This window comes from Asparagus officinalis, chromosome 10 (genome assembly GCF_001876935.1).
Source record: "Asparagus officinalis chromosome 10, Aspof.V1, whole genome shotgun sequence".
Lineage (NCBI taxonomy): Eukaryota > Viridiplantae > Streptophyta > Magnoliopsida > Asparagales > Asparagaceae > Asparagus > Asparagus officinalis.
The window spans coordinates 233,924-250,128 of record NC_033803.1 but is presented as its reverse complement, the minus strand read 5'-3'; the positions used below and the strand labels follow the sequence as shown (position 1 = coordinate 250,128).

The 16,205-nt window shown below is 38.7% G+C and overlaps 2 protein-coding genes across 2 annotated transcripts; one reads left to right on the top strand and one right to left on the bottom strand.

Annotated features, from left to right (window-relative positions):
- LOC109825367 lies at positions 1,822-2,879 on the top strand. Its single transcript, XM_020392222.1, has 2 exons — positions 1,822-2,227; positions 2,620-2,879. Exons 1-2 carry the CDS (start codon positions 2,007-2,009, stop codon positions 2,813-2,815), a joined length of 417 nt encoding a protein of 138 aa, XP_020247811.1. The 5' UTR covers positions 1,822-2,006; the 3' UTR covers positions 2,816-2,879.
- LOC109825802 (adenine phosphoribosyltransferase 3-like) lies at positions 9,919-16,199 on the bottom strand. The gene is made up of 6 exons (XM_020392698.1): positions 16,124-16,199; positions 15,857-15,967; positions 13,780-13,872; positions 11,299-11,448; positions 10,871-10,929; positions 9,919-10,170 (listed from the first exon to the last, which is right to left on the bottom strand). The coding sequence occupies exons 2-6, from the start codon at positions 15,960-15,962 to the stop codon at positions 10,117-10,119; spliced, it is 462 nt and encodes a 153-aa protein (XP_020248287.1). The 5' UTR covers positions 15,963-15,967; positions 16,124-16,199; the 3' UTR covers positions 9,919-10,116.

Sequence of the window (16,205 nt, the reverse complement as noted above, 5' to 3'; positions counted from 1 at the left end):
ATCGGCGCCCGAGGGCTTTCCACACTACGAACTTACTATAGCAAAGCAATGATGATGAAGCTCGTGCTGAGCCCACATGGAACCAGGCGCTGAACCCAACATTCTTGGGCTTAGCCAAAACCAACCACATTATTACCCTCTCTAAGCCCGCAAACGAGGAATCATAATTTCAATAGATACTTGTGATCTTTACCTTTAATTCCTTCATAATTACGGTATCTACCGTTGCACCAAACTTGTGGTATAGAGTAACATCTAGCTTTTCGTCCTAGTAAAAGAAAAGGGCGGTAAAAGGACATTTAATACCAGAATAAACCACCCGTACCAAGCACAAAAAGTTATGTTTGGTAGTGATGTGTCAAATCCCCCTCTACTCATTCAAATGTAGGAATATGAGAAATATGGGTATGCTTGGTACCAAGCACAAAAAGTTATGTTTGGTAGTGATGTGTCAAATCCCCCTCTACTCATTCAAATGTAGGAACAAATTCACATGGGTAGTGAGTGGATGAGGATGTGACACATCACTACCAAGCACAAAATTTGTGCTTGATACCAAGCATACCCATATATATATATATATATACTGCTGAATCAAATCTACAGACGAAAAATATTTTAAATAAGTGTTTATGCTAAAGCTAGGAGTTTGTTTCAAATCCAATAATTTTAGGATATGGATTTCACGATGGGATTTGAAATTCATAGGTGTTTTGTTATGGGTTAGGATTTCTAAAATATTGTTTGTTTCATTAATATTTTAGGATTTGGAATACTATAATTTATAATATTTTGTTTGTTTCAAACTCAAATTATAGCATTACCAAATACCAAAATTTTGCAATATGATGAATATGCTATCTTAGTGAGGTTCCTCCCACAAAAAGACAAAATTGTGATTTGTCAAATCCTCTCAAATTGAGAGGATTTGGCAATTTCTAAAAATTAGGTATTTTTTGTACTTTTGGGATTCAATAATCTAAAAATTTTCTTATAACAAACATCATATATGGAATCCCAAAATACAAAAAAAAAACTTATTTTTTATTCCTGAAACTTGTAATCCATACCAAATACCAAAATTTTTGGTGAAACAAACACCCTGTAAAGCTATTCCATTTGTAATTTGAGAGAAAAATACAAAAATATTCTGCCTCACAAATAGAGCTCCAAGAGTGGGTAAAATAGATAACCTCAGCCTGAGCAAGTCAACTGTTATCGATTTTGGCTCATTATGAGCTCGAAAGATTAGGTCAACCGTTGGCTTTCCTATCATGTGCTTGTCTCTCTTAGAAAGTATATATATATATATAAAAAATCTCTGTTTATTGATTTTCCGTGATACATTTATTAGGCCAACATATCTGCTTATTTATAATTTAAAATACTATAACCATTTTTCAATGAACACGGGATCTTCTGGATATTTTGAGATGTTGTCATGTTGCTTACAATTTTCAAGACTTTCATGATTATTACATCTAATTTGTTGGGTCCAAATAATGGAGAAAATTGAAATAGAAGCTTTGGGTGGACCCCCTTGCAGTACGTGATCCGCACTACACCGATTAGTCAGTTTCTATCCACCAAAAAATTGGCGGACTTAAATTTTCCAAAAGGTAATGAATCTATATATAAAAGTAAGTAGAATTGATTCAAAAAAAAGGAAAAAAATAAAGAAAAGAAAAGAAAAGAAAAGTAAAGAAGAAGAAGAGTAGTTGCAATACAACACATTGTTTAGGTCGTAACATGCAAACGTTTTCATACAAAAAAGCGAGAGAGGAAGGGTCAGCATTAAATAGGCACATTAGAGGGTGGCAGCAAGTAAAAAAACCCCTAATAAATTGGGTATCAAACTACCATTCTTCTCCTTCCCCTACTCGGACTCTCAAAAATCCCCCGTGCCTCGCTCTCTTTCTCTCTCTCTCTATAAATCCTCTCCCGTTTCCTCTAATTTCTTCTTCTTTTTTTCTTATTTATTTATTTATTTATTGTCAAATCAAAATATGGCGACGAGCTTCTTCAAATCCCTCCAATGCAAGTCCACCGCTTTGGACGACGTCGTCTGCGTCCCCAAACCCAAGAAGGCTCTAATCCCGGCCGGCTCCTGCGGCGGTTCAACCCAAACTCTCCGCGACGTCGTCTTCCTCCTCCCCAAAAAACCCCCTGAAGACGAACCCATTCATCATCCCCCCACTCCATCACGCCCAAGCCCAGCCAAACCCAAGTACAAGCCCAAGCCCAAACCCAACACCAACCCAGCACCCCGTCCCAGCCTCCGCCCCGCGGGCCCACCCCGTCGTTCTCCGCCCCGGCCGAGCTCCCCTCCGCCCACCCTCCCGCCGCGTCGTCGAGATAATCTTCGGATCCAGCTGGTCCCCGGGCGGCTGCATGTCCCGGGCCGGATCGAGATGTCTTCCGGGTCCACAACCCCACCCGAACGTCCCCGCTTCGAGGAGTACCGATCCTTGGTCCGCGCCCGCGCCGGCGCCAGCGACGCCCGGTGCGCCGCCGACGCAACGAGATGATTGCGCTTCCACTGCTCCTCCTCCTCCCCGGCGGCGCGGGATCTACGAGCCAGCGTCTTTCGAGCCGGGGGGATAAGACCTTCGCGGGCAGCGGTGGGGCCACAGAGAGCGGCGGCGTGGGGCCGCGTAGGCGATGCTGGGTGCAGAGCGTTATCGTGGGCCGCGTACGGAGCGGGTCGGATCCGGAATCGCGCGGAGAGTCCGTTTGCGGTGCTGGGAAAGGGGAGCTGGTCGTGCTCGATCCGCGGGCGGTGCTTCCTTGTTTCCTAATCATCTATAAAATCTAGGTTTTCTCTTCTCTTGTACATTATTAGCCAGTCCCTTAAATAAATCATTAACATTTTGAAATTAGTCTCTGCCCCGTTTGATATTAATTTGAAAATATTAAAGATTTACGGGAGTGATGTCCAAAATAAAGTAACCCTAGAATATAATGACATCGAAGCCAGATTTTAACAAGAGAGTTGATATTCTTTTTCTTTTTCTTTTTATAAAACTTTTAGCTGGTTATTTTCGGGCTGCTTTTTAAACAGGCTCGGCCGCTTTAACCCGAACCGGGTAGATGCGTTCGGAGCAGTTTTTTGTTTTTTTTTTTACACTTCTGTAAATCTTCCTTGTGTTTTCCCCCCCCCCCCTCTTGTTTTGGTGTAATGGAAAATTTAATGATATTAGAAAAAAATAGGGGGGGAATTGGTTTGGATGGGGAAATTTCTCGTTCTATGGTAAAAAAAAAAAAAAAAAAAGCCGTTTGTTTAAATTTCTACTTCCTAATTTGGATTTGTGGTGGATGGAGGATTATTAAGGCAATGGGACAAGAGGACAGTGGTTGTTTTGTCTCGGTGGAATAGCTCCAAATTAGCTTTTGCGTTGTTTTTCAGAAGCTACTACTTTTGTGACCGTAAATAAATACATGTTGTCAAATAACACCTTCTATTGTTTGAACTCTAGTTAGATAATACTTAAATAATCTTTAAACAGTCTTACTTGAAAATGTTAAAGCCCATGTGCTCAAATTAGAGCGAAGCTAGATTTTACTCTTCTTTTCTATTAACTGTTACAGTTTACAAGTCGAGATAAAAAAAGAAGAGAGGTGAATGTTCGTAACCTGCAAAACTTATCCAATGGCGGTTAAATTACACACACAAAAAAAAAATACCCTAAAGATCGGTTTATTTGCAATTGGTATTTGTATATCGATCATTTTTTTGGCGATAGGTTTTTGTTATATATTTGCAATTGGTATTAGATTTTTTTTTTTTTTAAATCTCATCGCCACTTGAAAGCATCACGTGGTACTATCACACTACAGATCTATTTATTTATTTTGGGTCCTTGAAACTATTATTTTTCTTTTGGTGTGCTTGTTTTAATAAGGCGGTCTCATTCTCACTCGTGTATGCCAAGGGAACAGTACGGTATTTGTCTTGTAGGCGTAGCCAGCCAAATTCCAAGTAGCTGGGTTTGTAGCTTGCGAGAATGTTCCACGCCCCGCTGTTAAAAAGTAATCAGTTGTAGTCTTTGACTTGGTGGTTTTCTCTCCTGGTAGCATTTTTAACTCTTTCTTTGGCCTGAATAACTGAGGTACGCTTGTTAATAATCATATTTATTCCAACCATTTTCTAATATTTACTATATTCTGCTAACTTATTCTTTTGCCGGCAAACTTAGCCACAGTAAGATCAGAATTAATTCATATCATCAAAGGAACCGATATGTTATTGATTTTATTTTGGCTAAAATTACCAAATCAGTATTTTCTGTACACCTCTCTTGCTAGTTTAGTATTTTTTAAGCACCGGTGATACTTTGGTATTTTTTTCTGAGCCAAATGTGCAGTTAGACTCGAAACTTTCTCGACGGTGAAATATTAGTGCTACCTTATTGACGAGGGACGTGTCCGAAGATTATTTGGCGCATTGGTATAAAGATACTAACTATGTACAAGCTTATGAAAAGACGATGAGTCCACTAAAAATAAATAAATTTTGGAACAAAGAATGAGACGACATGATATTACCTCCAAATATTGTGAAAAAAAAGCTTATGAGGTCAAAAACTACTATGGGAAAGAGGTTTCACTACTTTATTTTCGCCGTGCGTGTCTAATTAGACATTTGGGTCAGAAAAAACACCAAAGCATATGGTAAGAGGGGTGTACCCAAGAAAAAATAACTAATATGATAATTCACCCATCTTAAAAATGGAACAGATGTTAATGATTGGGATAATTGGATACTTTATGATTATCATCTAATTAGAGAGAGTGTGAATCCAAAAAATTATTATATAGAGTGCTCTGCTTGAATGCTTCCTATATTTAATTGGTTGGTTCAATATAGGGCCGGCATTTTGTTGGATAAAATAGACCATTCCGTTCTTCCTCCTCTTCGTAGCAACAAAACAGCCAGATTAGACTATAAGACAATTAAAATTGAAACCTTAAAACATAAGCAATTTAGGGCGCGGGGGGGGGGGGGGCGCTGCGGCTAACATCGAGAAGCCAGCACCAAGTTCCAGAAGACGACGAATTAACACAATTTGTTCGAGCCTCGACGCGAGAAATGCTTATCCACCCACCGAAGAAATTTTCTTAATAAACACATTCTCAATTTTATTCTCAAAAATCAATCCTATTCAAACTTTATTAAAAAAATCAACCTACTTTCTCGTCACGTCAGCATCGCGATCAAAAGTAGGTCGTTTTTTAAGCGTAATCCTAATTAGTTTGGTTAACAACCCCGACTATTTTGGACGTCGCTGATAATTTGCCAGCTAAATTAGTCGGGGTTCGAAACCCCGACTAATTTAGCACATGTTTAAATTGGTCGGGGTTATTTAGTCGGGGTTCGAAACCCCGACTAATTTAGCACATGTTTAAATTGATCGGGTTGGGAACCCCGACCATTTCCCACTCGAGCTACTGGGGGTGTGGCCACTCGACTATTCTGTCTCAGACAAGTAGTCGGGGTTGCCAACCCCGACTATTTTGTTCCTTAGCCAATTTCCCATTTTTAACTACTGGAGGGCGAGGTGACCACTCTTTACTAAATGGTCAGGGTTGGTGGTCAGGGTTGGGAACCCCGACCATTCTGAATTAGGCAATTCGAAATGGTCGGGTTCCCAACCCCGACCATTTTTAACTTGTGCTAAATTAGTTGGGGCTTCAACCCCGACTAATTAGGTTGTCAAATCGTCAACGACGTCCAAAATAGTCGGGGTTGCCAACCCCGACTAATTAGGATCGCGTTTAAAAAAAATCGACCCACTTTCTGGTCACGATGCTGACGTGACGAGAAAGTAGGTCGATTTTTGTAATAAAGTTTGAATACGATCGATTTAAGAATAAAATTAGGATTGAGTTTATTTAGAAAATTTGTTCATCAACCCCCTCATACGTACATATTCACACCACTGAACACAAAATATGTGCATAATAAGGTTGTCCATCACAGGTACCACCCCAAACGTGCGGGACGAAAGCGGATTCCGTTCACATTCGTGTTGAGAATTTTTATACGACACAATGTCCTCCTTTTTTTAATTTTAGAGAGAATATAAAAAAAACTGGTGTCAGGTAATACAGAAACACATGCAATTCACATGGTCCTTTATTAAGAGAGTGTAGAAGTGAGCTAAATAATAATTAATCTTGCCTAATATTGTCTTCTTCCGCCCCTGAGCACACTGTATACATTTACTTGATCGACCTCCTTAGCATGAGGATGCAGGGGGTGGAACTGGAAACGAACCAATTACCCAATATTCGAATTCGTATTAGGTTTGACGTTTGACTACTCAAATTCATATACGAAACAAATAGAAAATGTGTGTTCAACTTCAATTGGATTAATATTCGAATATTTGACAACTATTAATTTGTGAATAGTTTATATGCATTTGTTTTTTTTTTTTGTGAATTATCGGGTTTATATTCGGTAGATATATATTCGGTAAATATTTTATAAATATTCATTATCCTATCTTAGTCTTAAAGTGATAAAAAGTAACATGGTGATAAAATTATACGACCAATGATTATGCAATCTAGTGATAAAATATGATATTCACATATCGAAAACTACTTATATGAGGCTGTATGCGTAAGAAAACTATCAGGATGCATGGAAAATAGGGTAACAAAAACTTATATGTCTAAAGTGTAATATATAAACAATTAGTTTACACATTCATGTGGTTAAATTCTATTTGTTTATGAAGCGAATAGTACTAAAAACTATTCATTCATTCGTTGTTAAGTGGGCTATCAAAATGAACATGGCTGACTACTTAAACAAATAAACACCGAACTATTTGTTAAATATTCGGTTCGGTTTCACCCCAACGAGGATGATTTTAGACTATATATATATATATACCTTAATAAAAGGAAGTTCTTCACGTTCAAACCCTCAAATTTATTAGGTTGAAAATCAAAGTAAGATTAGGGAGGTGAGGAAAAAATTTCAGATCTTTCTCTTTAATTATTATCGGGATCGGGATCTCCGGCACAAGCGTATAGTGGCACTTGGCGTAATTTAGCGTTGTTAACATTAAATGGGCCAGGCGTTCGGTTCAACGCCCTAGCATCGACACCCATTTAATTCTGCCCGTGTTGGGCTCACCACTTATTAATTCCCTTGTTTTACTTAAATCCTGATGATTACGTTCCAAGATCAGATCCTCCCCCTTTAGGCCTTTACCTATTTTGTACAATGAACAGGGCCTACACATCTGTGATCTGAATGTAATTATACACAAGCACGTGGGAGGGTAAGGAAATTATGCATTCCAGACTCGTACCCGCGCATGAACTCTTTCAGTTGAGGAGAGTATTAATTGCAGCAGCTGTGTTCCTCCCTTCAATTCCCTGTTTTATCAATACCCGGGGGGGAAAAAAGAAAAAAAAAGAAGAAGAAGGATCGAATCAAAATCATAATAGGGATATATATAAGTTGGCCCATTAGATCGACCCAATTTTTATTGACGGCTAACTATTTCAGATTCTGCCCATCCTCCGGCGCAAGAAAGCCAGAATAAGTTGAGTATTGGGTTTTAGAATTATCATTAATGGATCCCCGACGATTAGTATATATATTGGTGTATACACACACACACACATAAATGTAGCCGAACCTTGAGCAGCTAGCAGTACGTGTTCGTTCTAGAGACTCAAAAGGCAGAGTAACGTACGTACCAAATATTCTCAAGCATTATTATGATCAATGAGGTGGTGTACGTTACGTACGCAGGGAGAAGAGAAGAAGATCTCTCTCTTAATTAGTCTCTCTGATTATTGTAATTAGTATCATTGATGCTGATCATATACAAGTAATTAAAACTACATATTCTTTTAGTTTGCTTCTTTTACTACAGAAGCAATTATGACACGCTCCAGCTAGCCGCTTCATGTTGACTTGAAGGGAAGAACTGATCAACAGTTAAATGAGCATTGATATATATTCATGCATGCTTGATTGCATTGTATTTATACCACCCCCCACTGCTCCCGAAAAAAAAAGAAAAAAAAACCTATAGAATTAATAGGAGAGGCAGACCCTGGCTCAGGCAGAACGTAGAACGTGTCACTTAAATGATAGGAATTATGAGAGCACTGACTTTAGACGATAAATTAAATAAAATTTCTACCACCAACTATATGAGCAAAGCTCATTCTGCTCCCCAATATTTGCCAAGGTTACGTTGATAATGCTGCGGTTTATGCAGGTCGAGCATGTACTGCTCATCGATAAACATTTCTTTGAGAAGTCATCTAGCCTATTATTGTTAGAATTCCTCACCAACTTAGATTGTTTTAGAGCAAATTTCTAGAACTTCTTCCTAGAAACATCCTACAAAATATCTACCAAAAAGTTTCTAGCTAGGAGAATACAACTGTATGACTAGTATTTATTCCTCTAGAAACTTCTTACTAATGTATGGTTAGGATTGATTCTTCTACACACTTCCCACCCCTCTTACTCAACTATAAATAGGGGTCTTGGGCTCCAATTTGAGTGGATCATGGCTAGTGTAGAGTGTAGGCGTCCAAAATTGCCTATTGGTCCCCGCACACGGCTCGAGACAGAGAGAAGACGATGAATGTCGCTATCCGAGTCACATGAGCTCATTTGACGACGACGAACACATGAAGTGAGTCGACGAACCATACAAAGCAACGAAACTTCGGAATAACGGGAATAAGACCTGATCGGGAGCCCCGCGTCGTTTACGAAAGGCGGAGCACCCCTCGCGTCTCATTTACTCCGCATGTAATTCAATCATGGGAGCCTGTAGATCTCCTCGTCGGCTTTCCAACGCATATTGAACCACGTAATTCCGAGTCCAGACGACCCCGTGGTGTCTTGGCTTGGCCAAGACACTTATAAGTGTCTTGGCCAAGCCAAGACACTTCAAAGTGTCTCGGCTTGGCCAAGACACTCAGAAGTGTCACCAATACATCAGAAGTGTCTCCAATACAAAAAACGCTGGTTTTGGTTGTTTTCGGCGGTTTTTCAATCGTTAACTGCCTGGATTTGCTCCAACTGATCTGATAATGTGGTTAAGTGGTTTCAACTGAAGATAAGAGGGAATCGGCCATTCTTATTCAACACAGGGTTCCTGAAGCCTATAAATACAACCCAGGGCCTTCATTTTTTGAGATCTGGAATTCTCGAGCGTTGGCGAAGCCCTGTCGGACTGAAGACTAAAGGTGCACGAATTTTAGAGAGGAGGAGACTTCAACAGATTCTTCAGCATAAAGAAGAGGAGTTCGTCAGATCTGCAGCCCGATTCGTCCCTTAAGATTACCCCGTTGCGGTGATCTTAAGAAGAGCAATTATCTCGCTGTTGCCGAGATAAGCGTTTCGGCTTCTTGATTCCTTCGCGAATCGACGAATCTCCGGATCTGATCTGATCGTTTGGTGGTCCACGGATATCAACGTCCCTGTCATAGGCCAAGATTCCACGCAAACAGAAGACCGATAAACGATCTCTGCGCTGTTTGACGATAATTGTATTTTTATTGTGTAAAAGTCTTATAAAAAGACTATCTTTTTGTATTTTCATTGTAACGACTGAATTTGTAATGAGTACCTTAATGAAGATATCAACTTTCACCGCAAACATAGAGGTTTATTCTATTATTGAATTCTGATGTGAACTACAAAGGAGCTTAAATCTTTCAGCCTCTTCTTCATTTAATATTATTTGGGCTTCATGTTTGCAGATGATCATGTATAGTTGGGATCGAAAGTAAGAGTGATGCCACCATCTTTGTTACTAGATTTCTCCATAATGTTTTAATTGTTGAGTATGCATTCTTCATTCTCCATGCGTGTTTTTTTTTTTTTTTTGCTAGTTATATCATAATTTAAGTCTGCAGGTATCACGCTTTGACTGAAGCGATATCTGTTTGGAGATAAAAATTTAATCAACCGTTTACATTTCAAGAGCAACGTGAACAGACGGGGATTATACAGGCAGCATGGATCAAAATACGAAAGCAAGCTTCCAACTCGGAAATGAAGTGGCCTAGTGTACAGAAAGCAGAAGAATTCCTCGCCTGAGAAATATCGTAGGCAGTACAATCTCAGCGAGCTTCCACGAGTACGTACAATGGCTTACCGCTTAGTCTCTCACGGCCCTGCACCACACACCCATTCAGCTTTCCTCTTGTCAGTTAAAATCGTTTAGAATAAGATGCAGCTACGCATAATAAGAGAATTAGACGTTGATTACTTCCTGCGGAAAAGGATTTAATTAAGATTTTAAACACAAGATAAAACAGAAATCTAGTGTCGAGTTTATACACAGCTTAATTTGATGGTGACTGGAGTCAGATCACAGTTTCAAAGACAGAAGCGCATAAAAATATAGATATATACTTACGCCTCAAATGCCGCTAATTTTGCTTATTAAACAGCATAATAGGCAATGAACATATATAAATAAGATGCAATATAAGACGTAAAATGTACTGTCCATATCCTCTAAAGTGTAGATTAAAATTTCCCTTCGTTTATTATTTACATTCACAAGGAGCTGATTGAATGCACATCCTTCAAAGAAAAAGAGTATCAAATCTCCGTCCATATATATCCTCTTACCAATGCACATTTTGGCTGGTTAGAGTTAAACTAAAAGAAAAACTTTGCCTTATTACCTAACCCATAGAAGTGGCGATCAGCCGGTACAACAGAAGTACAGAAGTACCATTTGCAATTTTCTTTCTCGCATTAATTGCATTAGTTATGACTGGTAAATTACAATAATCAGAACTAACAATTAGGAAACATAAATAAACGATCTTGAGTATGAAAACAAAACGAGTTTCTCTAGCATACCTTGAGTTCAGGCAGCTCAATCACACAGGCACATTCAACAACTTCAGCCCCTACACGCTCTGGAAATATGGAAGATATCAACAATGGAGAATCATTAGACTTAACCAGGAGAAGGAAGTTGGAACCGATAAAATACAAATATTTATAAAAACGAAGTAAAGTCGCGTGTGTAACATGGCAAATTGGAGAAGATGACAGCCAACAGCTGCGAAGTTCTTTATTGTTGGTCGAGTCCAATAGTAACTAATGACAATTTAACTGCAGCATAGTGTTTACCAATCGAACTGCAGTTAGCAGAAATTGGTGTAGCGTTTGATGACAGTTTACGAACCAAGTCTGATAGATGTTCAGCAATGATGGCAATGACAGGTATCATTAAGCATCGAACTAGTATCTACGACGAGCAATAAAGTTTCTAAATCACATACCCAGCAAATTTATAGCTGCACAGAGTGTTCCACCAGTTGCAATCAAGTCATCAACTACTAAAGCATGTTCACCAGGCTGAACGGCGCCGATGTGCATCTCCAGACAATCTGTTCCATATTCCAGAACATATTCTTCCGATATGACTTCACCTACGTTTGAGAATACAAATTCTTATCTGGTTTACATAGAGAAATATTCTTCATTTAAGCATTAAAAAAAGTTCTGATATATTAAAGCAGGGCTTAAACGCACAGCAGAAGAACACCAAAATACAGGGAGACAAAGTAAATGACACGCAATTGGCATGAGCACCCACACGTGTTTCGGGAAAGAATTTAAACTTTTGAATAAAATGTCATCGACCAGGTTAGCCATAGCTAGGTAGACCGGAGGATTGCCCCCAAAGTTATGAGAAAAGAGAGATTCTATCCCTTCAACAAGTGCCTTCAAATTTTTACAACGTCCCCAAAATCCAAATATACTTTGTATAGAGCAGGAATATGAATACTGATCAAAGTACTAGGATTCCTAATGATCTAGCAGCCGTGGTCGGATATGGGCCAGGGCAGAGATCTAAGGGCACCCCACGCGTCGTTCAGAGAGTGAAAGTAAAGGCCACAAGAGGGACACGGGCCCAAGTTCAAGACATATTTACAGGGCTCACTTGCCATGCTTGGATCACGGTGAAGTCACTTGGTTTCAAGCCAAAGAATTACTAGACACGTTACTGTCTTTGCCTTGCGAGATATTTGTTAATACTGGACTAAGTAAGAGAAAAATCTCAACTATAGGATGAAGCACCATAACTTTTTTTTTACTTCGTTGCCAATTTACAGGGCCTCAAGTCAGTCAGTCTCGCATTGGCAGCATCTGTAAACACCACCCTGGATATCATCCACAAGGTATAATATTTAATTGTGATCAGCCGATAATGTGATTCCCCTATCTATTTGTACCTATACCTACCATAAAAAGTAATACAAGAATTTTGTAGCCAGGCCAGAAAGATGACATACATGCAGCGACAACCTCTATACACATCATCTTTGCGGATAATTTCACGCGCGACACATAAGATTTTAAATCACTTTTCAACCTTCAATATGATCTGATGCCGACATAAATGTATTCACTTTATCGTCCCGAACTTAATAATTTAACGAGTATACTTAATACACAGTCCACAAAGAAAATTAGGGATATCAGAAATTCAAATACAGACGGGAACGATTATTAGAAATTCAAGGATAGACGGGAACGATGATATTTCAACAACACATAAGAATTTAAATTACTCTACAACCTTGATGTAATCTGATGCTGACATATATGTATTCAATTTGTTGTCCTGAACTTACAATTTTAATAATTATATGCTCAACACGCAGTCCACCAAGAAAACCCGGGAATATTAGATATTCAAAGATAGACCGGAATGATGCTATTTCACCGGACACTAGCTTAAATTATTTTTTTCAATCTTTGCTTATTTCTATTAGGCCACATAATTTCGATCAACTGCTCTTATGAAACTTTAGACAAGACTTAATTTGTTACAGATTCACAATGTGAAGTAGAAACAATTAGTTACGATAAGAACTCTCTATCACTTAATTTGTTACCCTACTTGTCACCATATGGGAATATATATAATTCAAATGTTTCACTTCACTTTTATTTAAGCAACAATATAGCACCTTCATAGGCTATCTCCGGCAGGTGGTTTTTGGGGGGGTTTTTTGCTCTAGCATGTGGTTTTTTGGGTGGTGAAATGGAAAATCGGGGTCAAATGGGTGAATATTTCACCATTGGTTTTTCTGACCGCGTGGGTCCCGCTAAAAAAGCATGCAGGTGTATTTTTTTTAAAAAAAAATTAAAGGCGCCTACCAATCAGCACGCGACATGTGACGATTGTTGGAGTGATGGGGTATATATGTTGGAGTGATGGGGTTATAGTGGGTCCCAAATAAAGTAAAAATCTTTTGAAAAAACTCCTGCTGTAGAGATGATAGAAAATGGAGATTGTTGAATTATGTGGAGGGGGAATAAAGTGATGTGCTCCTGCTGTAGAGATGATAGAAAATGGAGATTGTTGAATTATGTGGAGGGGGAATAAAGTGATGTGGCAAGAGAGAGAAGGTTAAAATTTTGACTCGTGCTGGAGATAGTCTGATTGTATGTCATTAATATTTGCGTGATTCATGGCTTACTGATGTTTCTAGCTGTCAATACCTACGTCTTATATTTGTATAGCCTGTAAGAGACTATGAAATGGAAAATAAATTACTCCGCGCTGCCGGGTACATTAGCGCTTCAAGGTAACAAGATGTGGGTAGTCAGTCAATAAAGCCCTTGGATCAACGGGACGGAGGACGGCTTTCTGCAAGAATCGTCAGATTGCATGACACGTAGTAGCTACGAAGTGAAAGAAGTACATGGGCAAGAATTGAAGTCATTAATAGTGCAACAAGAGGAAGTACCTGGTAGCTTTCTTGGTTTCCTCAATGGTACAAACTTTGCACCAATTGCTAGTGCAATCGGAGGGCCAAAAATGAAACCTCTAGCCTCAATTCCTGTTAAATCCAACATGGAAATTGTAAATGAATGTTGCAAGAAGTGTCACTTGTAGTACACATCCTTGGATATTCCATCAAATATGACCATCATTCATATACTCATATGAAGTGCCAAAAGGAATGTCATCAAACTTTTTCACTAAATGAGATATTAATAAATATGCTAGAAAACAAGACCTGTACTTCACTAAGGGCCCTTTTTTTTTAAGGGGAAAGTGGGTGGAAAGCTGCCGCAGTTCTGACACTGTGGCAGCTTTCTCCCAAAATCGCCTCTTATGATTTTGGTAGAAAGGTGCCACAGTTCTGACACTGTGGTAGCTTTCCCCCCACTTTCCCCTTTAAAAAAAAACAAAAAAAAACAAAACAAACGTTGTGATGTTATAACAAAAAAAGGTAGATTGCACATAGACCCTATATAGTAGACTTACAAAACTGTTTTGAACTTACTACCCATGTACTTACATTGCTTACAAAACTCTTTTACCCTTACATAGACTCGCTAATTTCACCTAGAGGCAATATCTGCCAAAATTTCGACAAGGATACAAGGGTTCCAAAAAAAAATTAGTCCAGAGGGGTCTATCTGCAGCAATGAAGCTGCAAGGGTAGTAAGCACATAACAGGTAGTCAGTACATATCAGTGATACTGAAGGGGTCTATCTGCAATTAACCATAAATAAATATATAAAGTGGAACTCATTTTTGAATTTTCAATGTGAATATGCTAGTAGCAGGCACAGACCAACGTAACAACAATAACAACATTTGAAACCCTGCCTAGATTATCAGAACAGACAACAGTCTAATATAAATGCCTTAATATTATTCTCTCAAGCTGACGCAATATAGTTTCAGCATCCGCACAAAATTAGTTTTCAAGTCAGTCCATCAAAATAGCAATTGTATAAAAGTCAAGGTCACTAGGACACACAACCACTCATCCTCATATAATACACTTCAATGTACCATTAATAAAATTCATGCTGATGTGAGGTTGCAACTGCTCTTTACGGAACTCATTGAGAAAAAAAAAATGCTTAAAGGCTGCCTGCCGCCAATAATCTATCTACTGAACAATAAATTCTACACCAGAAAGAAGAGAAGATTAAAAAAATGTTTGTGTTCAGAAGCAAAAGATCAATTAAAGATAAAACCAAGCATCTTATGAACACATAATCAAGGGTTTTAATTATATATAGGAATAGACTCAAAACAAACATCTACCCAAGCAATGCATATAATTTAGAGAAATCAATTAACAAGTTGACGACATGTGAGGAGAAAAATGTAGGGAATGAACTAGATGATGATTAGCATTGGAACAAGAAAAGGCTGTGGTAGTTAATAACAATTCATAAAATTACGTACACATAGGAAATTCATAGCCCTGCGTCTCTAAAGATAACGCTCTGCATTCAGCTTCTATATAATTATAACCACAAGGTTTAATTTCCACCCTATACGAAAAGTGCAAGCCACTATCATTCACGACGATTTTACTTTTTATTTTACAACCAAAGTAAGATTTTATATGAGGGGAAACTAAGAATTCCTCAAAAGTTCCAAGTAAGACAGAGGGTCCAACTGCGGTCCAATACTCAATAGTCAACAACAACCAAACAAAAAAATAAAAATAAAAATAAAAATAAAAATAAAAAACCGGCGTAACTTTTCAGAGTTTGTAGGTCCACAGTGAAGTCGTCTTCGTCATCATCATCAAAAGGACTAGCATCAAAGGCTACCTGAAACTGTAACAGGGTCAAAGCAGCAGCCCCTGCCACTCTCAACCAAAAAAAAAAAAAAAAAAAAAAGCAAAGAAGAAAAAAAGAGCTGTTCAACGTGCAATGATGACCTAAAACTGCAGCAGCACTGAAGGGATCTACAACCGACATTTCAAAGACAGCGATCGCAGCTGCCATTAATTTTTATTTCCACATGCACTTTCAATACGAAGAAGAGAGGAGCTGGGGAAATTAATTACCAGCGACTACAGAGATGCCCTTTCCAGTGTACCGGTCCACAAACATATCCACGGTGTCCCTGAAGGCCCGAGGATCCAGCAGCAGAGTAGTGATATCTTGGAACATTATGCCTAAAATCAACCAAGGTGGGGGGTTTATTTATTTATTTATTTGTTTGTTTTTAAAACGTAAAAATCTCAATTTAATCAAACCCATGCCGTCAAAATTGGATCTTGACGATGACTGGTCAGAATATATTGAGAAGGAGAGCGTTTTATTATTAGCACCTGGCTTTGGAAAGTTGGGGACGACCCTGATGGAGGAAGCTATGCGCTCGACGCGTGGGTCCCTCTCCTCCTCGTTCCTGCT